The sequence below is a fragment of the Phoenix dactylifera genome, chromosome 4 (assembly GCF_051530095.1).
Source record: "Phoenix dactylifera cultivar Ajwa chromosome 4, Ajwa_hap1_PhDact_Kaust_v1.1, whole genome shotgun sequence".
Taxonomy (NCBI): domain Eukaryota; kingdom Viridiplantae; phylum Streptophyta; class Magnoliopsida; order Arecales; family Arecaceae; genus Phoenix; species Phoenix dactylifera.
Genome location: NC_143193.1, coordinates 420,042 through 448,003, shown reverse-complemented (window position 1 = coordinate 448,003; position 27,962 = coordinate 420,042). Strand labels below are relative to the sequence as shown.

The 27,962-nt window shown below is 56.7% G+C and overlaps 2 protein-coding genes across 2 annotated transcripts; both read left to right on the top strand.

The window, feature by feature from the left end:
- The first annotated feature begins 728 nt into the window (after positions 1-728).
- On the top strand, positions 729-10,800 carry LOC149753591 (uncharacterized). Its single transcript, XM_089930317.1, has 3 exons — positions 729-949; positions 1,044-1,665; positions 10,769-10,800. The coding sequence occupies exons 1-3, from the start codon at positions 854-856 to the stop codon at positions 10,798-10,800; spliced, it is 750 nt and encodes a 249-aa protein (XP_089786443.1). The 5' UTR covers positions 729-853.
- Positions 10,709-12,438, top strand: LOC103712359 (inositol polyphosphate multikinase IPK2). The gene has a single exon (XM_008798862.6). The coding sequence runs from the start codon at positions 11,146-11,148 to the stop codon at positions 12,040-12,042; it is 897 nt and encodes a 298-aa protein (XP_008797084.4). The 5' UTR covers positions 10,709-11,145; the 3' UTR covers positions 12,043-12,438.
- The last annotated feature ends 15,524 nt before the right edge of the window (positions 12,439-27,962 follow it).

Here is a 27,962-nt window from a genome sequence, read left to right as displayed (position 1 = left end):
CCTTTTTCGTCGGTGTTTTCTGTTAAAGAAAAACCCGGCGGACGTAGGGTGGTTGTACTTCGCCTTTCGGGGCGGTATGTCACTCTTCCGGGGCGCCCCTTCCTCGATCCACGAGTGGAAGAGGAAGTTTTTCTTTCTGGCGTCTGTGGCGCCTTGGGGGTTTGAGCCGAGGTGGGGACACCCACGGCTGAAGGCCCTCAACAGACTCTCCGAGCCCACGGGGAGGGAGCTGAGGATCCTAGACTCTGTGCGAGCCCTCGGGAGGGGCAACGACCTGACCGAGCTCCTGCGGGAGGACGCCCTGGCGAGCGTGGGTCTGAGCTCGGCGCGCCCCGGGGGTAAGGGCGGCTACGTTATTTTCATTCTTTGTCTTTCGCTTTTACTGCCACTGGCCTGACACTTAACAAAATTTTTGATTTCAGATATTCCCCGTATGCCGACCAGTAACACGTCGCTTTTTTCCCACCTGAGGAGGCGGGAGGCCGAGGCCGGGGGGGCTAATCCCCAGCCTCGGAGGAGGGCGAGGACAGACGGCGCTTCCTCGTCGGCCGGGACGAGTGGCCCCGAGGCGGGGGCCCCTGCGGCCGACCCGAGGCGGGAGCGGGTGGTCAGTGGTGCGGGCCCATCGGCCCCTCCTTGCCCTGCCCCCCTTGCCTGGCGGGGGGAATCGTCCGTGGCCCGGCCGCAGCAGCCAGGACCCGGGCCTGCCCGAGGCCTCGAGGCGAGCGGCTCCGGGACCTCGGGTTCGATCGTGCCGAGTTCTTCCCGAGCTTTCCGAGAAGAGTCGGTTGAGCCGGACTCTTCCATTCCTGAGGGGAGCTCGGCCTTTCAGGACGCCGAGGTCGCACGCTCCATGTTGCGGCGTGCAGTGCTTCCAGCGGACCGGGCCGTGTTCCGGGGGATTTCGCTGGAGGAGGTCGCCGGCAGTGCTTACTGCAGCACGGCCCGGGTAAGTTCCCTTCTTAATTTTCCGGAGTTATTAGCGTGCATACGTGCCTTTCAACTCACAATACCCTCGCTTCTTCTTTTTTTTTTTTTTTCAGCATATTCTCGAGCTCGACACCATGGCGTTCCTCGCCCACGGGTATCGGGAAGAAGTTCGGCAGCTCGGCCAGCAGCTGGAGCCGGCCAAGAAAAGAATCGCCGAGCTAGAAGCGGTGTCGGCCGCTGCCGAGGCTCGGTGGGCGGCCACCGAGGCCGAGCGTCTTGCCGTGGTGGGGGCGCTTGAGGAGGAGAAGGCGGCTCACGCCATGACCAAGGCAACCATGCGCGGCACGGAGGCGCGCTTGGGGGAGGTCCAGGCCAGGGTCGCGGCCCTCGAGTATGAGGAGAGGGCCCTTCGCCTCCGACTCGAGCAACTTGAGGCCCGGGAGAGGAGGGCTCTCGAACGAGCCGAGCACGCCGTGGAGCTCTTCAAAGAGTCGCAAGAGTTCCGCGACATGTTGGAGGAGGAGACGGTCGACGGTTTCCTTCGAGGCTTCGAGAACTTCCGAGAGCAGGTGCGCCTGTACTGCCCTCAGTACGACTTCTCGACGGTCCGTCCGAGGGAGGACCGGGGCTGGGGGTCCGACGTGCGAGCCCTTCCCACCATCCTGACATCCGAGGCGGGAATATATGAGCAAGACCCCGCCGCCGAGCCTTCGACGGGGGTAGCCGAGGCGGACGGTGTCATGGAGGTGGCTCTGGCGGCCGAGACGGACGCTGTCCCGGAGGTGGTGCCCGAAGCTCCTGCTCCCGACCCCGAGCCTGTTCCGGAGGAAGGTCTTGAGGTCATCAATGTGCCGGACGACCCCCCGGATGTGGCTCCCGCCGCTTAGGACTTAGCATATTTTTCTTTTCTTTTTCATTGTATCCGGGGTCGGCCCTTGAGCGGCCGACTTCCAATTTTGTAATTGGCCTTCCGGCCCTTTGTTAATGAAAAAGTATTTTTGCCATTCCGTGTTCATCTTTCCCTCTGTTGTCATGACCGAGGCCAGGGCCTTAGCGAACCGCCTCGATGGCCTAGCTTTGCATTTTAATTTCCGGGCTGCTTAACAAAGTTGTCCTTCTTCCCGGGCTACGTCTTAGCCTTCTCGGGTTCCAGTCATCCCGACGAAGAGGAGCTCCGAGTCTTGAGTTTTTTTTTTTTTTAGAAAATTTCTCTAAGTCCTATAGCTCGGATTTGGGAGTCGTGGAGGTCATTGCGTTTAGCCTTTAGGGGAGTCCCAAGGCGTCGAGGTCGGGCCTTAGCCCTTTAACTAAGACCGGACTAGGTCTGTGCGTGCCGCTAATCGGGGAGTTTAGTCGGGTCTCCGAACTTAACTCCAAACCCCTCAGAGGGAGCGCGGGCCAATAGGCAGGTTATTACCGACGGTTTTCGTAGTTATTGTTCTCGGACTCTGCCGAGGCTTCGGTGAGCAAGGCTGGGTTTCCAGAGATTGCCTTGGTACCCGCGTTTGGCTGGCACATTCGTGGCCGGGACCACTTTTTCAGCCGGACGTAGGAGTTTACGTCGAAGAGCCGAGTTGGGCACTAATTTATGAAATCCTCTGTACCAGTTTCGGAGGCTTGACGAACGGTGCATGCATAATGTAATTAGGAGGTCGATCCTAAGCCGACCCGTTAGAGAGGCCCGACTTTGGGGCGAGATAAGGCTCCAACATTAAGATTCCGCTCAGTAATATGTAAATAAAATTTGACAAGGAGGGCGTCCAGTTGAATGTACCTCTTTCATTCTCAGAGTTATGCTTCGCATGGTGGAGTAGGCTGCTTCCCTTCCTCGTCGACCTGCGGAGTCATTTTTGACTTTAAGGGGGCTCGGGCTTCTCACGGACCCGACAGCACCCGCCGAGGTTGAGAGGGCTTGGGGAGACTTTATTGATTTGTAGCTCTTTGCGAGGTCGAGGGAGTTTGAGACCCTGTGGTCGGACCTCGGGGCACCTCAACCTTGGTCGAGGGGTCTTGTGTCAGGTCGGCGGGTCTGCGGACGCTTTGCTGACCTGTGGTACCTCCCGAAGTCGAGGGAGTCTGATTTTCTACGGTCGACCCTCGGGGCATCCCGACCTTAGTCGAGGGGGCGCTACGGGGGGCCGCGAAGGTACTACCCCGTTGTTGGTGATGAGCGCCACGGGGGGCCGCGAAGATACTACCCCGTCTTCCCGAAGTGTCGAGGGGTCTGGGTACGCACTGTCGACACTCGGGGCATCTCGACCTTAGTCGAGGGATCGCTCGCTTCGGGGATCGGGGATCGTCGACCGCTCCTGGGGGTCTACTTCGTGGCGCCCCAGGTGGAGCCACCCTTTCCACCCCTCACGGCGCCTTCCCGAGGTCGAGGGAGTCTGGTTCTCTACGGTCGACCCTCGGGGCATCCCGACCTTAGTCGAGGGGGCGCTACGGGGGGCCGCGAAGGTACTACCCCGTTGTTGGTGATGAGCGCCACGGGGGGCCGCGAAGGTACTACCCCGTCTTCCCGAAGTGTCGAGGGGTCTGGGTACGCACTGTCGACACTCGGGGCATCTCGACCTTAGTCGAGGGATCGTTCGCTTCGGGGATCGGGGATCGTCGACCGCTCCTGGGGGTCCACTTCGTGGCGCCCCAGGTGGAGCCACCTTTCCACCCCTCACGGCACCTTCCCGAGGTCGAGGGAGTCTGGTTCTCTACGGTCGACCCTCGGGGCATCCCGACCTTAGTCGAGGGGGCGCTACGGGGGGCCGCGAAGGTACTACCCCGTTGTTGGTGATGAGCGCCACGGAGGGCCGCGAAGGTACTACCCCGTCTTCCCGAAGTGTCGAGGGGTCTGGGCACGCACTGTCGACACTCGGGGCATCTCGGCCTAAGTCGAGGAATCCTGCTCCATTCCACGTCTCATCGTCTTGCGATTCTTCCCGAGGTCGAGGGAGTTTGGGACTCTACGGTCGAGCCTCGAGGCATCCCGATTTTGGCCGGGGAATCTGAGGATCACAGACGACCCAATATTAAAAGAGGATTACAGTTATCAAGGTGAGAGAAATATTTGCAGAAAAAGGAGCTGAGTCCATTGTCCTGATTGTTTTGAACCCCTTAGGGTTTCATTGGTAATACATCCGTAGATTCTCGGAGTTCCAGCTTCGTGGGATCAGAGTCCCCTCCAGGGACTTCAATTTGTACGCCCCTGGTCGTTGTACCCGGGCGATTTGATACGGCCCTTCCCAATTTGGGGCGAGCTTTCTTTGCTCGGTCGGTTGAGAAGCCTCGGCTCTCCTGAGGACGAGGTCCCCTACTTCGAAGAGCTTGGGCTTGACTCTGGAGTTGTAGTATTGGGCCGTTCGCTGTTGGTATCTCGCCATGCGAACCCGGGCGATCTCTCTCGTTTCTTCGACAAGGTCCAAGTTGCTCCTTAGCTGGGAAGAGTTGGTGTCGGGGTCGTAATGCTCCACTCTGGGAGAAGGCAGGCCGATCTCCAACGGGATGACGGCCTCAGTGCCGTATGCTAGGTTGAAGGGGGTCTCTCCCGTGGGTAGTCGGAACGTGGTCCGGTACGCCCAAAGGACATTGTACAAGTCCTCGACCCACTGTCCTTTGGACCGATCAAGCCTAGCTTTAAGTCCCTGCAGAATAGTTCGGTTAGTTACCTCAGTTTCCCCGTTTGTCTGGGGGTGAGCGACCGAGGTGAAACGGTGATCAATGCCGAGTTCAGAGCAAAATTCCCTGAAATGAACATTGTCAAATTATCGACCATTGTCAGATATAAGGATACGGGGTAGTCCGAATCTGCAGATTATGGACTTCCACACGAAGTCCCGCATCTTTTGCTCGGTGATCCGGGCAACGGGTTCGGCCTCGACCCATTTGGTGAAGTAGTCGATGGAGACGACCAGGAACTTTCTCTGTCCGGTGGCCAGGGAAAAGGGCCCCAGGATGTCGATCCCCCATTGGGCAAACGGCCAGGGGGCGATGATGGAGGTCAGCAGAGCTGAAGGTCGGCGCTGGATATTGGCGTTTCGTTGGCACCGATCGCACTTGCGGACGAAATCTGTTGCGTCCTTCTGGAGTGTGGGCCAGTAGTATCCCTGCCGCAGGATCTTATGGGCCAAGGCTCGACCCCCTAGGTGATTTCCGCAGATCCCTTCATGGACCTCTCGGAGGGCGTAGTCCGCCTCGGAGGGGTGGAGGCATCTGAGAAGGGGAGAAGTAAATGATTGTCGATAGAGTTTATTCTCGTACAAGACATACCGGGGAGCCTGGCGCTTGATTCGACGAGCCTCCGTCTCGTCATGAGGTAGGGTTCCGTCCTGAAGGTAGCAGATGAGCCCATCGATCCAACTTGGCTCGGAGTCGACGTACATGGTAGGCTCGGGTTCCTCCGTGCTGGGGGTCTGAAGATACTCGAGCGCTGTTCCCTTGGGAAGCTCGCTCATGCGGGAGGTGGCCAGTTTGGATAGCTGGTCTGCCCTGAGGTTTTCCGCTCTGGGAATGTACCGAATATTAAAAGAATTCAGGGCAGATGTGAGTTCCCGCACCTTTTGGAGATACTTTTGCATGGATGGCCCTTTAGCTTCAAAATCTCCTTGGACCTGGTTCACCACCAGCTGGGAGTCGCTGAAGGCCGTCAGATCTCCCACTTTTAGTTCTCTCGCTAGCTTGAGCCCGGCGATGAGAGCCTCATACTCGGCCTCATTGTTCGAGGCCGGGAACTCGAGGCGCAGAGCTTGCTCAGCCACCACTCCATCTGGACTGGTGAGGATAAGTCCGGCCCCGCTGCCCCCCGGGGTCGAAGACCCATCCGAGTGCAGGACCCATGGCTGCTTCGGGGTCTCCTCCACGGACTCAGATGGCAGCTCGGGGTCGTCCGGAAGGGTGCACTCCACGATGAAGTCGGCGAGTATCTGAGCTTTGATAGCCGGCCTGGGCCGATATTCGAGGTCGAATTCCCCGAGCTCGACCGCCCATTTGGCGACCCTCCCCGCACGATCCGACCTCTGCAATATTTGCTTCATGGGCTGGTCGGTCAATATAGCTATCGTGTGGGCTTGGAAGTAAGGCCTGAGTCTCCGAGCCGAGATGATGAGAGCGAAGATGGTCTTCTCAAGTTTAGAATATCGGGTCTCGGCATCCCTGAGAACCCGGCTGGTGTAATAGACCGGCTTTTGGAGCTTGTCCTTTTCCCGGATGAGAACTGAGCTCACTGCGGCTGGGGAGACGGCCAGATATAAGTAAAGGACCTCGCCTTTCCGGGGCTTGGTGAGCAGCGGGGGAGAAGCCAGAAGGCTCCGAAGCTCTTCAAAGGCCTGCTGGCATTCTTCTGTCCACCGGAAATCTTTCGGCCGTTTGAGGCTCTTGAAGAAGGGGAGGCAACGCTCGGCCGACCGAGAGACGAACCTTCCCAGGGCGGCTACCCGCCCCGCGAGCCGCTGCACCTCCTTAACTGTCTTTGGAGGCGACATCTCTTGCAGTGCCCGGATTTTCTCCGGGTTGGCCTCAATTCCGCGCTGGGTCACTATGAAACCCAGGAACTTGCCCGAGGTGACCCCAAACGCGCACTTCGCCGGATTGAGTTTCATTTGATATTTTCTGAGCTTGGCGAACGTCTCGTCGAGATCGGCTATGTGGTGTTCCGCCGCTCGGCTCTTCACCAACATGTCGTCCACGTAGACTTCCATGTTCCGGCCGATCTGGTCTTTAAAAATCTGGCTGACCAGCCTCTGATAGGTGGCCCCAGCGTTTTTCAGGCCAAAGGGCATCACCTTATAGCAGTAGGTGCCCTTGTCGGTGATGAAGGCCGTCTTCTCCTCGTCTTCTGGCGCCATTCGGATTTGATTGTATCCTGAAAAGGCGTCCATAAAAGTTAGCAGTTGGTGTCCCGAGGTGGAGTCGACGAGTTGGTCGATGCTCGGGAGGGGGAAACTGTCTTTTGGGCAGGCCTTGTTCAGGTCGGTGTAGTCCACACACATACGCCATTTTCCGTTGGCCTTCTTTACGAGGACTATGTTGGCGAGCCAGTCCGGGTAGGAGACCTCCCGGATGAAGCCGGCTCCGAGGAGTTTGTCCACCTCCTCGGCCGCAGCTCGTTGTCGCTCGGGGGCGGAGCCTCTTTTCTTCTGCTTTACAGGCTTGCTGGTTGGTTTCACCTGAAGTCGGTGGACCATGACCTCAGGGTCAATTCCTGGCACGTCCGCGGGCGACCAGGCGAAGACATCGGCATTATCCCGCAGGAAGCTGACGAGGCGATCCCTCTCATGGGCGCCGAGGCCGGAGCCGACCTGCACGGTTAGCTCGGAAAAATTTTCTCGTAGTGGGATTTGAATAAGGAGCTCACCGGGCTCTACTTGCTTCTTCCAGGGGGTGTCCCTCGCATCGAGGGTTTCTATGGGGAGTGAAGGGCGCGTCGGGCGGTCTGGCGCCTCAGCTGGTTGTTTCACTGTGTGGGCCGCCATGTAGCATTGCTTGGCGACCAGTTGGTCTCCGCGGACCTCGCCTACTCCTTGGTCGGTAGGGAACCGCATGAGTAAATGGCGAGTTGAAACCACGGCTCGAAGGGTGTTTAACCCTGGGCGCCCAAGGATGGCGTTGTAGACCGAGGGCAGACGGACCACCAGGAAGTCCATCCTCACAGTGCTCTCCCGGGGGGCGAGGCCAACTGTGACAAGGAAACTAGCCTCACCTTCAACCGAGACCGCATCTCCGGTAAACCCGACTAGCGGGGCACTGATTCTCCGGAGATGTCCTTCTGTCAACCCCATTTTTTGGTAGGCGTGGTAGTACAAAATGTTGGCTGAACTTCCATTGTCAACTAGGACACGCTTTACATCAAACCTATTTACAATCATTGAGATGACCACAGCATCATCGTGAGGGGTCTCGACCCCTTCTAAGTCCTCGTCCGAGAACGAGATGACTTCATCGGTACGTGGGCGCTTCGGGGGTGTTCCCTGGGCGGCCGTTCCTGCCGAGGCCCGCCCGATCATGTTGATGGTGCCGGCGATGGGCCTGTTGTCGCCTGGATTTTCGGTTGGTGCGACATTCTCCGCCGGCCTTCTTTCCTCAGGTCGATTCCTCACGAACCGGTTGAGTACTCCCCGTCGGATGAGCGCTTCTATCTCGTCCCGAAGTTGGAAGCAGTCCTCCGTGTCGTGCCCACGGTCTCGGTGGAAGCGGCAATACTTCCTGGTATTTCGGGGGAATCCCGTGTCTCGCATAGGAGGCGGGGGTCGGAAGAAGTCCCGACCCTCAATTTCCATCAGGATCTCGGCCCGGGGAGCATTAACGGGTGTATAGTTCTCGTACCTCGCCTGGTACATCCGGGGCCGTGGTGGAGACCTCGGACGAGGAGGTGTCCTCTGCTGAGGTCGCCCTGCTGACGGGGCGGACTCCTCAGTCTGGGGAGATTTTTCTCTCTGCGGGGCGACCGGCTCCTTTGTCGGCCGCGTTCCTCGCGGCGTTTCTTCTGTTTCTTCGAGGCGGGCTCAATTGCTCCCCGCCTGGAGGCGACTGCCTCCTCGGCCTTGGCGTACTTCCGGGCTCGGGCCAGCATTTCGGTGAAGTCGGCCGGGAAGCTTTTCTCGATGGAGAAGAGGAATCGGTAAGAGCGAACCCCAGTCTTCAAAGCCGACATGGCTATCGACTGGTCTAGCTCGCGAACCTCCCATGTGGCGGCGGTAAAGCGGTCCAGGTACTCTTTGAGGGACTCCCCCTCCTTCTGCTTGATGTCCAGGAGGGAGTCTGATGTCCGTCGCTGGCGCCGGCTGGCAGCAAAGTTGGTGGCGAACTGCCTGCCGAGCTGCTCAAAAGAGGACACCGTGTTCGGCTTCAGTCCAGAAAACCAAAGCCGGGCGGTCCCTCGGAGGGTTGCTGGGAAGGCCTTGCAGAGTATGGCCTCCGAGGACCCTTGTAGGGCCATGAGGGCTCGATAACTCTCCAGGTGGTCAAGGGGGTCGGTGATTCTGCTGTAGGGCTCCACCTGAGGCATTTTGAACCTCGCGGGAACCGGCTCGTCCTCGATCTGGCGGGAGAAGGGGGACTTGGTAGTGAACTCAAGGTCCCCTTCCTGTCTTGCCTTCTTGCTGTGGAGTGCCGCGATCTGGCGCTCTAGATGCTCAACTTTTCGGTCAAGCTCCCCCACCCGTGGGATTGTCGCTGTGGTTTGCGCCAGCCCACGGCGGTCCGGGGCTGACTCCGCCTCAGAGAGTTGGGGTCTCCGGTCGAAACCTTCTCCCGGTGACTCTCTCTGGGGAGAAGCTCATTCTCCATTGTTGGCTCTGGAGGAGCCATGCAAATTTTGGCTGGGGAGAACCGGGCCGTTGGGGAGACACTCCGGCGGAGCCTGGGCCTGCGGGGGAAGTGAGGGTAAAGCCTCCTCGCGCCGTAGACCTTGAACGACGGCGGCCAGGGCCTGGACTTGCTGCACCAGGGCGTTAAACTGTTCCGGCTGGACCTGAGGAACTGGATCAGCTGGAGTTGGAGAATTCTGGACGGAGTGTCCAGGACTTTGCGGGGGACGCCGGGAGATGTTAGAGGCTCCCTTACTTCTCAACTTCATGACTGCTACTCGGGCCCTTCCTCTAGCGCCAACTGTTGCTGGAAATTGGACCCGGGGGCAATCTTCGGTCGAAGAGAGGGAGCGGATGTGAGTTCTCACGGCGGGGCGGTGGTCCGTCGGCGGGCGGCGTCCTCTGTCTGGGTGCCTGCACACGAACCGGTGGCCGGGTTTTCCGGCGCCGGCCCTCCGACGGTCAAGTCAGTGAGGGGGGCAAATAGTATGGAGAAGGAAGATAAACAGTGAATTTTTGGGGGTACCAATGTTCCCCCCCTCTTGAGAGGCCAAGGCTCCCTTTTATATGCGGGGGTCGGTTTACCTGTGATGTAACAGGGAGAGGCCGTAGTATGGCTCAGCATGTTGTTCAGGTCGGTGCTCGGTCAGGCGAATCATTGCACTGATGTTGGCGGTATGGCCGAGATCAGAGACTTATCATAGTCGACTAGACCCTGCTGGGTCGATTTGCCGTGAAGAGCTGGGGATCCGTAGATGTCAGGAGCCACGCGCATTTATTATGGAGTAAGCCGGAGATCCGCATTAATGGTGGAGTAAGCCGGAGATCCGCATTAATGGTGGAGTAAGCCGGAGATCCGCATTTATTGTTGAGTGTGCCGGAAGATTACAGCGGCCATGCGCAATAAATGCCGGAGGGATGTTAGAGTACGGTCCTCGGACATCGGGGTTTCTCTTAGGTCGGAGGTCTCGGGGTCGGTCGTCTCGTGGCCGAGGTTCCGAGGTCGGACGCCGACTTCTGCTGTCCGGGGTCGGAGGTTGTACGGCTTCTCTGGGGCATTTATGTCATTTGGGGGGAAACTTTATTCCCCCCAACAGCTTCTATCCCGCATGAAGGTTTGTTATCTCGAATCATGACCGTTTCCTAGGGGAAAAAAACGAAACTCGACTCACGGCTGCATGCTTACCGGAACTGAGCCACAATTTAGTTGCTTTGCTCACAGGTTCATTAATTTTCTTATGTTTCTCTATATAATCCAACTGGATCTCATTTGCCCGCATGTCATTGCACTCCGAGTTGTCGCTTTGTGGCGGCAGCCCTGATGGAGCGTTTCATACATTACGATACGAATATATTTAATAAAATTAAGAAACAAATCATAGAATGTCCTAGATAACTTTTAGTCTCTAGCCTTAGAATATCTTCAGAGTCCCCGACCACATAAGCAGTCATCTTACTGTAGCTCGTTGGCCTCTCTAAATATATGCTTAGTATAAAAAACTAATTTACCTTTCATCATTGCTCTAATGCTACGAATCTGGCAGGTTTCGTGCCGGCTATCACGCTCAGGGTGTAGTGGAAACGATTCGGTGAGGTATCGGGCATGGTTTGGTGCACGGGTATACACAGAGGGCTTTTCCCGTGAGGCCCAAACCGCACCGACCACGAGAAGAGGAAACGAAAGACAGATTTTATTAGCACCGACCAAGATTTGGAATGTTTGATCGAGACAATTACCTGTTATCTACTGCCAAAAAAAAATACGATGAGCTCACCTCTTCGCGCTGGTTGATGACGAATACAGAGGAGCTTATACGGTTCTCGTTACAAGGTATCTCGCACGCCCCCCGGAAGAGACACCATCTCCTCCGCCGCGCAGTCACGCACTGTCGCTCGCCGGCGCCATCGACGCCCAACGCCGATGCTGAGGCCCCCGGACCATCAGGTGGCCGGCCACCAGGCCGTGGAGGGCCAGCTGGGCCCCCTCGTCGACGGCGCGGGGCTCCTCTACAAGACCCTCCAGGGCGACGACCGCGGGGCCCAGGAGGCGGCCTTCTACTCGTCCTTCTCCTCCGATCCCCGCGTCCCTCCCCACGTCCGCGCCTTCTTCCCGGGCTTCCACGGCACCCAGCTCCTCCCCGCCTCCGACGGCTCCGGCCCGCACCCGCACCTCGTCCTCGACGACCTCGCCGCCGGCCTCCGCCGCCCGTCCCTCATCGACATCAAGATCGGCGCGTGCACCTGGTACCCCTCCGCCCCCGACGACTACATCCGCAAATGCCTCAAGAAGGACCGCGACACCACCAGCCTCGCCCTCGGCTTCCGCATCTCCGGCGCGCGGATCCACCAGGGCGGCGACGCCGGCTTCTGGCGGCCCGATCGCGAGGCCGTCCGGCGGTTCACGGCCGAGGACGTCCGGCGAGCGCTCCGGCAGTTCGTGTCCTCGAATCCGGCGTCGGATCCGGGCCCGCCGGACTGCGCCTTCGCCTCCGCTGTGTACGGCCGGTCGGATGGGGTTCTGGCGCAGCTGCTGGAGCTCAAGGCGTGGTTCGAGGACCAGACGCTGTTCCACTTCTACTCGGTGTCGGTGCTGGTGATGTACGCGAGGGAGGAGGTCGAGGCCAGGAGGGCCGGCGGCGGGGTTAGGGTTAAGCTCGTGGATTTCGCTCATGTGATGGAAGGGAATGGGGTTATCGACCACAATTTCTTGGGGGGGCTCTGCTCGCTGATCAAGTTCATCTCGGAGATCCTCACCGACCCGGATGAGTGCTTGGCCGAACCCAGCAAGGCGCACTTGAGCTTCGAGAATGGGAGCTAAGGGAACGGCAACAGCATAGTGGTTTTTTTTTTTTGGTAGCCCACTTAGAATCTTCGATTTGATTTCGCTTTCTGATACTGGAGGCATGGCTGACTTTGCAGCTTTTAATTTGAAGACTCTTCTAGTTTTATCAATGTGCTTCCTAAAACTTATGCTTGTGTTCGAGCTATCGTAAAAAAAATATATCATGATATAGGATGGTTATTTGCAAGTGTTGGGGGAAGAACCCCAAGCCATACATTCACGGAGGCGCTCGGCCGAAGAGCACCAGCCGGAAAGTTGCTCGGCGAAAGAGTGCCGAACGGAGAGCTGCTCGGCCAAAGATCGCCGACCAGAAAGCTGCTCGGCCAAAGGATGCCGACCAGGAAGGCGCTCGACTAGAGGGCGCCGACCAGAGTGCGCGCCAAGAGGTGCCCAACCAGAAAGCTGCTTGGCCAAAGGATGCCGACCAGGAAGGCGCTCGACTAGAGGGCGCCGACCAGAGTGCGCGCCAAGAGGTGCCCAACCAAAATAAGCTGCTCGGTTAAAAAGTGCCGACCAGGAGTACTCAAAGCAGCCCCGCCACAGGGTGCCCCATTGGGCGACCAGCTCGGCTCGGCACCCTTGCCGAGCCGATGCCTTAACCGAATGTTCAACCCCCGCCTAAAGTCCAAGGGACTTGACAACTCTTACGGCTTGTGACCCGCCACTATCTCCAAGCCATCAAGGCATAAGATCTCCGCAGGCGTTCGGCACGACCCGCCATTAATGCATGAGACTCCCTCAAGTCTCCGATGCACTCAGACATTTAATGAACACGGCCCAAGACGATCTCCGGATCACTGAACCATCAGAGCGTATGGCTCTACCTGGCCACCGGTTCATTCGGTAATAAATGCACTTACCGTCTACAGACCCCAGGCCCGCTACGGCCGGCGGTTCAACCACTCCAACATGACCGATCGGTAATAAATGCACTTACCGTCTACAGACCCCAGGCCCGCTACGGCCGGCGGTTCAACCACTCCAACATGTCCGATCGACCGTGACAACTCCCTGATTCCGGTCTGATCCGGTCCCGTTCTCCATTACGCCATTAATGGGTTAAATCGTGCCCAATTATTACAAAACAGGACAAACCTCCTGTCACCTCCCAGGTAACCAAAATCCTCCTATAAAAGGAAACCTGGAGGGAAAAGGGAGGAGGAAGAACAACAAAAAAACCGGAAACAGATCTCCGGGACTGAACCCGCCGGGAAGCACAGACACAATTGAGGACATCATCCTCTTCGTCTTCTTTATCTTATCCGAATGTTCTTGTTGTCTTCTCCATATACTCTCTTCCCTGCTCTCTCCACATACTTGCCCCCTCTGACTTAGGCATCGGAGGGCCGGCGCCGGGGAGCCCGGCCACCGGCTTTCCTTGCAGGACCTGCACACCCCCCCGCAGCGGAGGACGCAGCCAGCCGGCGCACCGCCGTCCGCCTCCTGCAGCAGCGGAGCTCCTCCTTCCACGGCTTCGCGGCGGCCCCCGGGTCCAATTTTCAGCAACAGCAAGAGCAACCATCCAAAAGGGACCGGAGGTAGCCTCCAAAGCAGTTATCAAAACAAGAACCTGCTTCCTAAAAAGAAGTTATTTTTAGAAATAACTTCGAATCTACATGATCAAATGGGGAAGAATGTCTAATTTATCTCTTTTCCCAACACTTCTCACATAACACTGCAATCAGGTGCCTCATGTCGTCTATCCTATAATTCTATGGAGTGATTGGTCTGATTCGAGCTGCAGAACCGGTCATGATTGGAGCAGCAGCGTTGACTTGCTCCTCTCCCTCCTTATCATGATTGATTCTTTTATCGTGCTATGTCTCAGTCATTTTATTGTCAATTTGTTAGGGACAAGTTTCTAGTCTTTGTTGCATGATGTTGTATTACATGATTTACATCTAGTCCAGATGTTGAAGTTCCAGTCAGAAAAGGCTGTTTTCAAGTACTTTTTAAATTTCTACCTGATCACGGTGAATCTGAAGCTCTAGCACAGATGGAATTGTAAGGCTTATGCTGTTTGGATTTAGCAATCTAGTAAAACATTCATAAATACTTTAAATTCATATAATGAGAATGTAAGACCTTCAACTTTCAGAAAAACTTTGTGATTATCCATATCAGGAGGCAATTAAATAATTTAAATGGGACCATTGGCAAGTATAATACTACAATATCAGTTCCCTGAAAGAAGCGTGAATTTTTGAAGATATTGACTACAGTCAAGTATTTGCTACCATTTATGAACTATGGTTTCCTCTTTACAACTTTATGTGGTTTAACAATGGCAATTCATGTGTTGGATAAATCGAAAACTTTGTGATGGATCAAACTTGGATACACTACTACATTATTATAGGAGCATGACCCTGTGTTGGTGTCTTGTTATGAGTAAATCCGGCCTGTTCAAAAAAAAATACATCATGTTTCTTTGAAGATCATTTTCTTTTTCTCTCCTCCTCCTCCTTATTCTTCTTTATTGTTGTTACAATACCAAACCGGTTGGTAGTGCAGAAAGAGGGTTAGAAGACAAAAGAAGAGAAATCATACATATTGGCTTCTACATGTTTTATAAGGGTTCGAAATTTTTCATTTGCTTTTTTACTCTCCCCTCAGGTTTAAGAGAATATTCTGAGTATTACCTTGGTCTAGGAGCCGGTCTTTATCATGTGTACTTTTTTATGGATGCTCTTCTTTGATGGTCCAGGTCTAAGTTGTTGTGAAGAGAACAAGAGTCCAGTTACTTGAGAGGTCTGCATTCAGCTAGTAAGTAAAATGGGACTACCATATGGAAGAAAGCATCTAGGAGGCACTTTTTGAGAGTGATAAGATTGGGTGCATTTCTATTCTGCCCCCTTAATGTAGGTTCCACATGGTTGGTTTCCAAAGAGTAATGCTTAAATTTTTCTTTTGGTTCTTTGTGAATTTAAAGCTTTATAGTGAGTCGATTTTATTTTTATTTTTATTATTTTTTTTGGAGATACCAGAAGTGGTTGAGGATTAGCACTTGTTTCTTGGGAGTTCCCACCCCTCGGTCATATCAAAATGAACTTCAATAGTAATGCATCCGCTGATGGAGACAGAGTAGGTGTTGGTTTTGTGATCAGGAACCATGACTTTAGGTTGATCACTGCTGGAGGCGAAGCACCGCTGGATTGACAGCCGTAGAGATAGAGCTCAGGGCAGCATGGGAGGTATCACCCATGCGAGATGGGTGCTGAGGGGTGAGCGCATCCTTTTTGAGGGAGACTCAGCGACGGCGATCTACTGAATATGGGAGGAGGGGCAGCGGGGAGATGGAAACCTTCTGCTCTGCAATATTCGTTGGATGGTGGAGGACTGCAGCGCCTTTCAGGCTGTGCATATGTACTGGGAGGTGAATAGAGCTGCTGACTGGATCGCCACTTATGCTGTCTAGCACTTTGGAGAGGTTCTCTGAATATACCAGAGGGCTGCTCCTCTATCGCTCTATCATTTTCTTACTCTTGATTCTACTGGCTGCACTTACGTCATAATAGCGTGAGCAGAGCCGTTTGTTATAAAAAAAAAAATGGGAAATGACTAGTGTATGCTCAATTTCTTTTGTGGATCTCTGTCTCTCTCTCTCTCTCTGTCTCTGAGATCCGGTAGAGACGGCAGATGATTTGCTTTTCTTATTGCAGATACAACCCTTGTTTTTGAAGATATGAAGTTCTAGTTTAAAATTTAAATTGTTTTACCATACAAAAATATCAATATACAAGAACTCTTGATACAATTTCTGATTTGTGCCACATTTAGAGATCAACATCCCAGATGAACATCTGACATAGGCTTTTGTTTCTACTCTAGTTGCCCTATATACGACTAATCTTAATCATTTTGATTTAAAACAATTCTTAATCATTTTGGGTACCGAAAGAGCTAAATTTTAATCAAGTCATGCTTGAATTCGCCACAGGGAGGAAAACTATGAGGTCATTCTCTAAAGCTGTTGGGGGAATAAGGTTTTTCCCCCAAATGACACGAATGCCCCAAAGAAGCCGCACAATCGTCGACCCTGGAAGGCCGAAGTCGGCACCCGAACTCGGAACCTCCGACCTAAGAGAAACCCCAATGCCCGAGGCCTACTTTTGTCAGCCACCTACTACGGCTATACGTCTCCGAGGTCCGGCCAGAGACCGTACTATGACGCCCCTCCGGCATTTATTGCGCATGACCGCTGTGATCCTCCGGCACACTCCACAATAAATATGGATCTCCAGCTTACTCCACAATAAATATGGATCTCCGGCTTACTCCACAATGAATGCGGATCTCCGGCTTACTCCACAATAAATGCGGATCTCCGGCTTACTCCACAATAAATGTGGATCTCCGGCTCACTCAACAATTAATGCACGTGACTCCTGTCATCTACGGACTCCCAGCTCTCCACGGCAAATAAGCCCAGCAGAGTCTAGTCAACTGTGATAAGTCTCTGATCTCGGCCATACCTCCGACACTGATGCAATAAATTCGCCTGGTAGCGTGCTAGTTCGGGTTGTACAACGCCCTCATCGCCGACATCAGTGCAATTATTCGCCTGACCAAGCGCCGACCTGAACGACATGCCGAGCCGTACTACGGCTTCGCCCCGTTACATCGCAGGTAAACCGACCCCCGGTCTATAAAAGGGGGTTGGAAAATCGATACTGAGGACACGCACCGTTTACCTCTACTCTACACGATTTGCCCCCTCCCTGACTTGAGCGTCGGAGGGCCGGCGCCGGGAGACCCGGCCACCGGCTCGTGTGCAGGCACCCAGACGGAGGACGCCGCCCACTGTCGGATCGTCGCCCAGCCGCGGGAATCAGCCGCTCCTTCTCGCCGATCGCCCCAGACGGAGGACGCCGCCCGTCGACGAACCACCGCCCCGCCGTGAGTAACCACCTCCCGCTCCCTCTCCTCGACCGAAGATTGCCCCCGGGTCCAATTTCCAGCAACAGTTGGCGCTAGAGGAAGGGTCCGAGTAGCAGTCATGAAGTTGAGAAGTAAGGGAGCCTCTAACGTCTCCCGGCGTCCCCCGCAAAGTCCTGGACACTCCGTCCAGAATTTCCCAACTCCAGCTGACCCAGGTCCTCAGGTCCAGCTGGAACAGTTCAATGCCCTGGTACAGCAAGTCCAGGCCCTGGCCGCCGCCGTGCAGGGCCTACAGCGCGTGGAAGCTTCATCGGCGCTTCCCCCGCAGGCCCAGGCCCCGCCGGAGTGTCTCCCCAACGGCCCGGTTCTCCCCAGTCAAAATCTGCATGGCTCCTCCAGAGCCAACAACGGAGAACGGGCTACTCCCCGTAGGGAGTTACCGAGAGAAGGTTTCGATCGGAGACCCCAACTTTCCGAGGCGGAGTCAGCCCCGGACCGCCAAGGGCCGACGCAAACCACAACGACAATCCCACGGGTGGGGGAGCTCGACCGAAAAGTTGAGCATCTGGAGCGCCAGATTGCGGCACCCCACGGCAAGAAGGCAAGACAGGAAGGGGACTTTGAGTTCACTGCCAAGTCCCCCTTCTCCCGCCAGATCGAGGACGAGCCGGTTCCCGTGAGATTCAAAATGCCTCAGGTGGAGCCCTACAGCGGAATCACCGACCCCCTCGACCACTTGGAGAGTTATCGGGCCCTCATGGCCCTACAAGGGTCCTCGGAGGCCATACTCTGCAAAGCCTTTCCAGCGACCCTCCGAGGGACCGCTCGGCTTTAGTTTTCTGGACTGAAGCCGAACACGGTGTCCTCCTTTGAGCAGCTCGGCAGGCAGTTCGCCACCAACTTTGCTGCCAGCCGGCGCCAGCGACGGACATCAGACTCCCTCCTGGACATCAAGCAGAAGGAGGGGGAGTCCCTCAAAGAGTACCTGGACCGCTTTACCGCCGCCACATGGGAGGTCCGCGAGCTAGACCAGTCGATAGCCATGTCGGCTCTGAAAACTGGGGTTCGCTCCTACCGATTCCTCTTCTCCATCGAGAAGAGCTTCCCGGCCGACTTCACCGAAATGCTGGCCCGAGCCCGGAAGTATGCCAAGGCCGAGGAGGCAGTCGCCTCCAGGCGGGGAGCAATCGAGCCCGCCTCTAAGAAGCAGAAGAAGCGCCGCGAGGAGCGCGACCGACAAAGGAGCCGGTCTCCCCGCAGAGAGAAAAATCTCCCCAGACTGAGGAGTCCGCCCCGTCAGCAGGGGCGACCTCAGCAGAGGACACCTCCTCGTCCGAGGTCTCAACCACGGCCCCGGACGTACCAGGCGAGGTACGAGAACTATACACCCGTCAATGCTCCCCGGGCCGAGATCCTGATGGAAATTGAGGGTCGGGACTTCTTCCGACCCCCGCCTCCTATGCGAGACACGGGATTTCCCCGAAATACCAGGAAGTATTGCCGCTTCCACCGAGACCGTGGGCACGACACGGAGGACTGCTTCCAACTCCGGGACGAGATAGAAGCGCTCATCCGACGGGGAGTACTCAACCGGTTCGTGAGGAATCGACCTGAGGAAAGAAGGCCGGCGGAGAATGTCGCACCAACCGAAAATCCAGGCGACAACAGGCCCATCGCCGGCACCATCAACATGATCGGGCGGGCCTCGGCAGGAACGGCCGCCCAGGGAACACCCCCGAAGCGCCCACGTACTGATGAAGTCATCTCGTTCTCGGACGAGGACTTAGAAGGGGTCGAGACCCCTCACGATGACGCTGTGGTCATCTCCATGATTGTAAATAGGTTTGATGTAAAGCGTGTCCTAGTTGACAATGGAAGTTCAGCCAACATTTTGTACTACCATGCCTACCAAAAAATGGGGTTGACAGGAAGACATCTCCGGAGAATCAATGCCCCGCTAGTCGGGTTTACCGGAGATGCGGTCTCGGTTGAAGGTGAGGCTAGCTTCCTTGTCACAGTTGGCCTCGCCCCCCGGGAGAGCACTGTGAGGATGGACTTCTTGGTGGTCCGTCTGCCCTCGGTCTACAACGCCATCCTTGGGCGCCCAGGGTTAAACACCCTTCGAGCCGTGGTTTCAACCCGCCATTTACTCATGCGGTTCCCCACCGGCCAAGGAGTAGGCGAGGTCCGCGGAGACCAACTGGTCGCCAAGCAATGCTACATGGCGGCCCACACAGTGAAACAACCAGCTGAGGCGCCAGACCGCCCGACGCGCCCCTCACTCCCCATAGAAACCCTCGATGCAAGGGACACCCCCTGGAAGAAGCAAGTAGAGCCCGGTGAGCTCCTTATTCAAATCCCACTACGAGAAAATTTTCCCAAGCTAACCGTGCAGGTCGGCTCCGGCCTCGGCGCCCATGAGAGGGATCGCCTCGTCAGCTTCCTGCGGGATAATGCCGACGTCTTCGCCTGGTCGCCCGCGGACGTGCCAGGAATTGACCCTGAGGTCATGGTCCACCGACTTCAGGTGAAACCAACCAGCAGGCCTATAAAGCAGAAGAAAAGAGGCTCCGCCCCCGAGCGACAACGAGCTGCGGCCGAGGAGGTGGACAAACTCCTCGGAGCCGGCTTCATCCGGGAGGTCTCCTACCCGGACTGGCTCGCCAACATAGTCCTCGTAAAGAAGGCCAACGGAAAATGGCGTATGTGTGTGGACTACACCGACCTGAACAAGGCCTGCCCAAAAGACAGTTTCCCCCTCCCGAGCATCGACCAGCTCGTCGACTCCACCTCGGGACACCAACTGCTAACTTTTATGGACGCCTTTTCAGGATACAATCAAATCCGAATGGCGCCAGAAGACGAGGAGAAGACGGCCTTCATCACCGACAAGGGCACCTACTGCTATAAGGTGATGCCCTTTGGCCTGAAAAACGCTGGGGCCACCTATCAGAGGCTGGTCAGCCAGATTTTTAAAGACCAGATCGGCCGGAACATGGAAGTCTACGTGGACGACATGTTGGTGAAGAGCCGAGCGGCGGAACACCACATAGCCGATCTCGACGAGACGTTCGCCAAGCTCAGAAAATATCAAATGAAACTCAATCCGGCGAAGTGCGCGTTCGGGGTCACCTCGGGCAAGTTCCTGGGTTTCATAGTGACCCAGCGCGGAATTGAGGCCAACCCGGAGAAAATCCGGGCACTGCAAGAGATGTCGCCTCCAAAGACAGTTAAGGAGGTGCAGCGGCTCGCGGGGCGGGTAGCCGCCCTGGGAAGGTTCGTCTCTCGGTCAGCCGAGCGTTGCCTCCCCTTCTTCAAGAGCCTCAAACGGCCGAAAGACTTCCGGTGGACAGAAGAATGCCAGCAGGCCTTTGAAGATCTTCGGAGCCTTCTGGCTTCTCCCCCGCTGCTCACCAAGCCCCGGAAAGGCGAGGTCCTTTACTTATATCTGGCCGTCTCCCCAGCCGCAGTGAGCTCAGTTCTCGTCCGGGAAGAGGACAAGCTCCAAAAGCCGGTCTATTACACCAGCCGGGTTCTCAGGGATGCCGAGACCCGATATTCTAAACTTGAGAAGACCATCTTCGCTCTCATTATCTCGGCTCGGAGACTCAGGCCTTACTTCCAAGCCCACACGATAGTTATATTGACTGACCAGCCCATGAAGCAAATATTGCAGAGGTCGGATCGTGCGGGGAGGATCGCCAAATGGGCGGTCGAGCTCGGGGAATTCGACCTCGAATATCGGCCCAGGCCGGCTATCAAAGCTCAGATACTCGCCGACTTCATCGTGGAGTGCACCCTTCCGGACGACCCCGACCTGCCATCTGGACCCGCGGAGGAGGCCCCGAGGCAGCCATGGGTCCTGCACTCGGACGGGTCTTCGACTTCGGGGGGTAACGGGGCCGGACTTATCCTCACTAGTCCAGACGGAGTGGTGGCTGAGCAAGCCCTGCGCCTCGAGTTCCCGGCCTCGAACAATGAGGCCGAGTATGAGGCCCTGATCGCCGGGCTCAAACTGGCGAAAGAACTAAACGTGGGAGACTTGACGGCATTCAGCGACTCCCAGCTGGTGGTGAACCAGGTCCAAGGAGATTTTGAAGCTAAAGAGCCATCCATGCAAAAGTATCTCCAAAAGGTGCGGGAACTCATATCTGCCCTGAATTCTTTCAACATTCAGTACATTCCCAGAACGGAAAACCTCAGGGCAGACCAGCTATCCAAGCTGGCAAGCTCCCGCATGAGCGAGCTTCCTAAGGGAACCGCGCTCGAGTATCTTCAGACCCCCAGCACGGAGGAACCCGAGCCTACCATGTGCATCGGCTCCGAGCCTAGCTGGATCGACGTGCTCGTCTGCTACCTTCAGGACGGAACCCTACCTCATGACGAGATGGAGGCTCGCCGAATCAAGCGCCAGGCCCCCCGATATGTCCTATACGAGAACAGGCTTTATCGACGATCATTTACTTCCCCCCTTCTCAGATGCCTCCGCCCCTCCGAGGCGGACTATGCTCTCCGAGAGGTCCATGAAGGGATCTGCGGAAATCACCTGGGGGGCCGGGCCTTGGCCCATAAGATCCTGCGGCAGGGATATTACTGGCCCACACTCCAAAAAGACGCAACAGATTTCGTCCGCAAGTGCGATCGGTGCCAGCGAAACGCCAATATCCAGCGCCGACCTTCAGCTCTGCTGACCTCCATCATCGCCCCCTGGCCGTTTGCCCAATGGGGGATCGACATCCTGGGGCCCTTTCCCCTCGCCACCGGACAGAGAAAGTTCCTGGTCGTCTCCATCGACTATTTCACCAAATGGGTCGAGGCCGAACCTGTCGCCCGGATCACTGAGCAAAGGATGCGGGATTTCGTATGGAAGTCTATAATCTGCCGATTCGGACTACCCCGTATCCTTATATCTGATAATGGTCGACAATTTGACAATATTCATTTCAGGGAGTTTTGCTCTGAACTCGGCATTGATCATCGCTTCACCTCGGTTGCCCATCCCCAGACAAACGGGGAAACCGAGGTAACTAACCGAACTATTTTGCAGGGACTTAAAGCTAGGCTTGATCGGTCCAAAGGACAGTGGGTCGAGGACTTGTACAATGTCCTTTGGGCGTACCGGACCACGTTCCGACTACCCACGGGAGAGACCCCCTTCAACCTAGCATACGGCACTGAGGCCGTCATCTCGCTGGAGATCGGCCTGCCTTCTCCCAGAATGGAGCATTACGACCCCGACACCAATTCTTCCCAGCTAAGGAGTAACTTGGACCTTGTCGAAGAAACGAGAGAGGTCGCCCGGGTTCGCATGGCGAGATACCAACAGCGAACAGCCCAATACTACAACTCCAGAGTCAAGCCCAAGCTCTTCAAAGTAGGGGACCTCGTCCTCAGGAGAGTCGAGGCTTCTCAACCGACCGAGCAAGGAAAGCTCGCCCCAAATTGGGAAGGGCCGTATCAAATCGCCCGGGTACAACGACCAGGGGCGTACAAATTGAAGTCCCTGGAGGGGACTCTGATCCCACGAAGCTGGAACTCCGAGAATCTACGGATGTATTACCAATGAAACCCTAAGGGGTTCAAAACAATCAGGACAATGGACTCAGCTCCTTTTTCTGCAAAAATTTCTCTCACCTTGATAACTGTAATCCTCTTTTAATATTGGGTCGTCTGTGATCCTCAGATTCCCCGGCCAAAATCGGGATGCCTCGAGGCTCGACCGTAGAGTCCCAAACTCCCTCGACCTCGGGAAGGATCGCAAGACGACGAAACGTGGAATGGAGCAGGATTCCTCGACTAAGGCCGAGATGCCCCGAGTGTCGACAGTGCGTGCCCAGACCCCTCGACACTTCGGGAAGACGGGGTAGTACCTTCGCGGCCCCCCGTGGCGCTCATCACCAACAACGGGGTAGTACCTTCGCGGCCCCCCGTAGCGCCTCCTCAACTAAGGTCGGGATGCCCCGAGGGTCGACCGTAGAGAACCAGACTCCCTTGACCTCGGGAAGGCGCCGTGAGGGGTGGAAAGGGTGGCTCCACCTGGGGCGCCACGAAGTGGACCCCCAGGAGCGGTCGACGATCCCCGATCCCCGAAGCGAGCGATCCCTCGACTAAGGTCGAGATGCCCCGAGTGTCGACAGCGCGTACCCAGACCCCTCGACACTTCGGGAAGATGGGGAAGTACCTTCGCGGCCCCCCGTGGCGCTCATCACCAACAACGGGGTAGTACCTTCGCGGCCCCCCGTAGCGCCTCCTCGACTAAGGTCGGGATGCCCCGAAGGTCGACCGTAGAGAACCAGACTCCCTCGACCTCGGGAAGCGTCGCAGGTCGACAGTGCGTACCCAGACCCCTCGACCTGACGAACGATTCCTCGACCAAGGTCGGGATGCCCCGAGGGTCGACCGTAGAGAACCAGACTCCCTTGACCTCGGGAAGGCGCCGTGAGGGGTGGAAAGGGTGGCTCCACCTGGGGCGCCACGAAGTGGACCCCCAGGAGCGGTCGACGATCCCCGATCCCCGAAACGAGCGATCCCTCGACTAAGGTCGAGATGCCCCGAGTGTCGACAGTGCGTGCCCAGACCCCTCGACACTTCGGGAAGACGGGGTAGTACCTTCGCGGCCCCCCGTGGCGCTCATCACCAACAACGGGGTAGTACCTTCGCGGTCCCCCGTAGCGCCCCCTCGACTAAGGTCGGGATACCCCGAGGATCGACCGTAGAGAACCAGACTCCCTCGACCTCGGAAAGCATCGCAGGTCGGTAGAGCGTGCCCAGACCCGCCGACCTGACGTATGATCCCTCGACTGAGGTCGGGATGCCCCGAGGGTCGACCGTAGAGAATCAGACTCCCTCGACTTCGGGAGGTACCACAGGTCAGCAAAGCGTCCGCGGACCCGCCGACCTGACACAAGACCCCTCGGCCAAAGTTGAGGTGCCCCGAGGTCCGACCACAGGGTCTCAAACTCCCTCGACCTCGCAAAGAGCTACAAATCAATAAAGCCTCCCCAAGCCCTCTCAACCTCGGCGGGTGCTGTCGGGTCCGTGAGAAGCCCGAGCCCCCTTAAAGTCAAAAATGACTCCGCAGGTCGACGAGGAAGGGAAGCAGCCTACTCCACCATGCGAAGCATAACTCTGAGAATGAAAGAGGTACATTCAACTGGACGCCCTCCTTGTCAAATTTTATTTACATATTGCTGAACGGAATCTTAATGTTGAAGCCTTATCTCGCCCCAAAGTCGGGCCTCTCTAACGGGTCGGCTTAGGATCGACCTCCTAATTACATTATGCATGCACCGTTCGTCAAGTCTCCGAAACTGGTACAGAGGATTTCATAAATTAGTGCCCGACTTGGCTCTTCGACGTAAACTCCTACGTCCGGCTAAAAAGTGGTCCCGGCCACGAATGCGCCAGCCAAACACGGGTACCAAGGCAATCTCTGGAAACCCCAGCCTTGCTCACCGAAGCCTCGGCAGAGTCCGAGAACAATAACTACGAAAACCTTCGGTAATAACCTGCCTATTGGCCCGCGCTCCCTCTGAGGAGTTTGGAGTTAAGTTCGGAGACCCGACTAAACTCCCCGATTAGCGGCACATACAGACCTAGTCCGGTCTTAGTTAAAGGGCTAAGGCCCGACCTCGACACCTTGGGACTTCCCTAAAGGCTAAACGCGATGACCTCCACGTCTCCCAAATCCGAGCTATAGGACTTAGGGAAATTTTCTAAAAAACTCAAGACTCGGAGCTCCTCTTCGTCGGGATGACTGGAACCCGAGAAGGCTAAGACGTAGCCCGGGAAGAAGGGCAACTTCGTTAAGCAGCCCGGAAATTAAAATGCAAAGCTAGGCCATCGAGGCTGTTCGCTAAGGCCCTGGCCTCGGTCACGACAACAGAGGGAAAGATGAACACGGAATGGCAAAAATACTTTTTCATTAACAAAGGGCCGGAAGGCCAATTACAAAATTGGAAGTCGGCCGCTCAAGGGCCGACCTCGGATACAATGAAAAAGAAAGAAAAATACGCTAAGTCCTAAGCGGCGGGAGCCACATCCGGGGGGTCGTCCGGCACATTGATGACCTCAAGACCTTCCTCCGGAACAGGCTCGGGGTCGGGAGCAGGAGCTTCGGGCACCACCTCCGGGACAGCGTCCGTCTCGGCCGCCAGAGCCACCTCCATGACACCGTCCGCCTCGGCTACCCTCGTCGAAGGCTCGGCGGGGTCTTGCTCATATATTCCCGCCTCGGATGTCAGGATGGTGGGAAGGGCTCGCACGTCGGACCCCCAGCCCCGGTCCTCCCTCGGACGGACCGTCGAGAAGTCATACTGAGGGCAGTACAGGCGCACCTGCTCTCGGAAGTTCTCGAAGCCTCGAAGGAAACCGTCGACCGTCTCCTCCTCCAACATGTCGCGGAACTCTTGCGACTCTTTGAAGAGCTCCACGGCGTGCTCGGCTCGTTCGAGAGCCCTCCTCTCCCGGGCCTCAAGTTGCTCGATTCGGAGGCGAAGGGCCCTCTCCTCATACTCGAGGGCCGCGACCCTGGCCTGGACCTCCCCCAAGCGCGCCTCCGTGCCGCGCATGGTTGCCTTGGTCATGGCGTGAGCCGCCTTCTCCTCCTCAAGCGCCCCCACCACGGCAAGGCGCTCGGCCTTGGTGGCCGCCCACCGAGCCTCGGCCGCGGCCGACACCGCTTCTAGCTCGGCGATTCTTTTCTTGGCCGGCTCCAGCTGCTGGCCGAGCTGCCGAACTTCTTCTCGATACCCGTGGGCGAGGAACGCCATGGTGTCGAGCTCGAGAATATGCTGAAAAAAAAAAAAAAAAAAAAAGAAGAAGCGAGGGTATTGTGAGTTGAAAGGCACGTATGCGCGCTAATAACTCAGGAAAATTAAGAAGGGAACTTACCCGGGCGGTGCTGCAGTAAGCACTGCCGGCGACCTCCTCCAGCGAAATCCCCCGGAATGCGGCCCGGTCCGCTGGGAGCACTGCACGCCGCAACATGGAGCGTGCGACCTCGGCGTCCTGAAGGGCCGAGCTCCCCTCAGGAACGGAAGAGTCTGGCTCAACCGACTCTTCTCGGAAAGCTCGGGAAGAGCTCGGCACGATCGGACCCGAGGTCCCGGAGCCGCTCGCCTCGGGGCCTCGGGCAGGCCCGGGTCCTGGCTGCTGCGGCCGGGCCACGAATGATTCCCCCCGCTGGGCAAGGGGGGCAGGGCAAGGAGGGGCCGATGGGCTCGCACCACTGACCACCCGCTCCCGCCTCGGGTCGGCCGCAGGGGCCCCCGCCTCGGGGCCACTCATCCCGGCCGACGAGGAAGCGCCGTCCGTCCTCGCCCTCCTCCGAGGCTGGGGATTAGCCCCCCCGGCCTCGGCCTCCCGCCTCCTCAGGCGGGAAAAAAGCGACGTGTTGCGGGTCGGCATGCGGGGAATATCTGAAATCAAAAATTTTGTTAAGTGTCAGGCCAGTGGCAGTAAAAGCGAAAGACAAAGAATGAAAATAACGTAGCCGCCCTTACCCTCGGGGCGCGCCGAGCTCAGACCCACGCTCGCCAGGGCGCCCTCCCGCAGGAGCTCGGTCAGGTCGTTGCCCCTCCCGAGGGCTCGCACAGAGTCTAGGATCCTCAGCTCCCTCCCCGTGGGCTCGGAGAGTCTGTTGAGGGCCTTCAGCCGTGGGTGTCCCCACCTCGGCTCAAACCCCCAAGGCGCCGCGGACGCCAGGAAGAAAAACTTCACCTTCCACTCGTGGATCGAGGAAGGGGCGCCCCGGAAGAGTGACATACCGCCCCGAAAGGCGAAATATAGCCACCCTGCGTCCGCCGGGTTCTTCTTTAACAGAAAACACTGGCGGAAAAGGCCTACCGTGATCGGGATCCCGTGCCCGAGGCACAGGGACAAAAACCCGATTATAGTCCTCCATGAGTTCGGAGCCAACTGCGCCGGGACGAGCTGGTACTCGGCCAGCAAGCTGCTCACGAACTCATGGGTGGGAAAACGCAGGCCCGCCCAGAGTGTCTCGCGGTAAACCGCGATCCGACCTGGGGGCGGCTGCGTCACCCTGTCCCCCGGCCCTGCGGTTTCAAGACGAAACCCGGGCTGGAAGAAGAAACGGGAGCGGATTGTCTCCAGTTCCTCCTCTGACATATTCGACCCAACTTCTTCGGGACCGAGACTCATTCTCACAGAAGAATGGAGTAAAAATTAAGAGCAGAAAATGGAAGTTGGCAAGGAGAAGAAAAGAGGAAACTCTAGAGAAAACAGGAAGAAAACCTACTGGACATTGCCAGAAATTGCTCCGAGCACCGCCGGCAAAATTCGGTTGAGGGAGAAAACAAGGGAAAAAAGACGACGAAAATGAGGGGAAGCCAAACAAGACCTTTAGGGCAGACTCGTGGGGTTTATATAGACCCCCCTGATGGCCCAGATCGATGGGGTCGGTTCCCATCCCCCGATCGGGCTGCGCCACGTGGCGACCTCTGAGGCCGAGGCACTGCATCCACTCCGGATCAATAAATCGAATACGAAATCAAAGTGTTGTCCCATCGGATCTCGGGACCTCATTATGGGTCCACAGAACCCCATCGCCTCGAAGAATGAGCGGACGGCACCCCCGCTCCCCTCGTTTAATAAAATCTGGGACACGTGGAGCCCCGGTGTGGCCTCCACTCCTCCGAAATTATGACCCGGTAACACGAAATCGGAAGCGTCCGACCCCTGGTCATGCCGCGTGTCCGTTTTGAAACCCAAAATGGCACGCTCATTGATGAGCGGGAATTCTCGATTGTGGGGCCGAGGCGCCACCCCGTCGAACCCGAGGACCCTCATCCTGGGTCCGCCTCACAAACCAACCTCGGTAATCCAAGAGACACCGCCCCCGCTATAGTCGCCTCGAAAGACGTAGGGATATGGACCCCATCATTAATTCGCCGAACAAAGTAACCTCGAAACGCCCAAGGGCGCAGGTCCTACCACGAAAATTCCAAGAAACATGAGGGTGCGGACGAAGTTCGCCCCCCAACTTTAACGATGGA

Coding starts and splice junctions, on each gene's coding strand:
- LOC149753591 (XM_089930317.1), top strand. CDS start 854: ATGTTGCGGCGTGCAGTGCTTCCAGCGGACCGGGCCGTGTTCCGGGGG. Junction 950..1,043: donor CTTACTGCAGCACGGCCCGG/GTAAGTTCCCTT, acceptor TTTTTTTTTCAG/CATATTCTCGAGCTCGACAC. Junction 1,666..10,768: donor GGGGGTAGCCGAGGCGGACG/GTGTCATGGAGG, acceptor CGAATCTGGCAG/GTTTCGTGCCGGCTATCACG.
- LOC103712359 (XM_008798862.6), top strand. CDS start 11,146: ATGCTGAGGCCCCCGGACCATCAGGTGGCCGGCCACCAGGCCGTGGAG.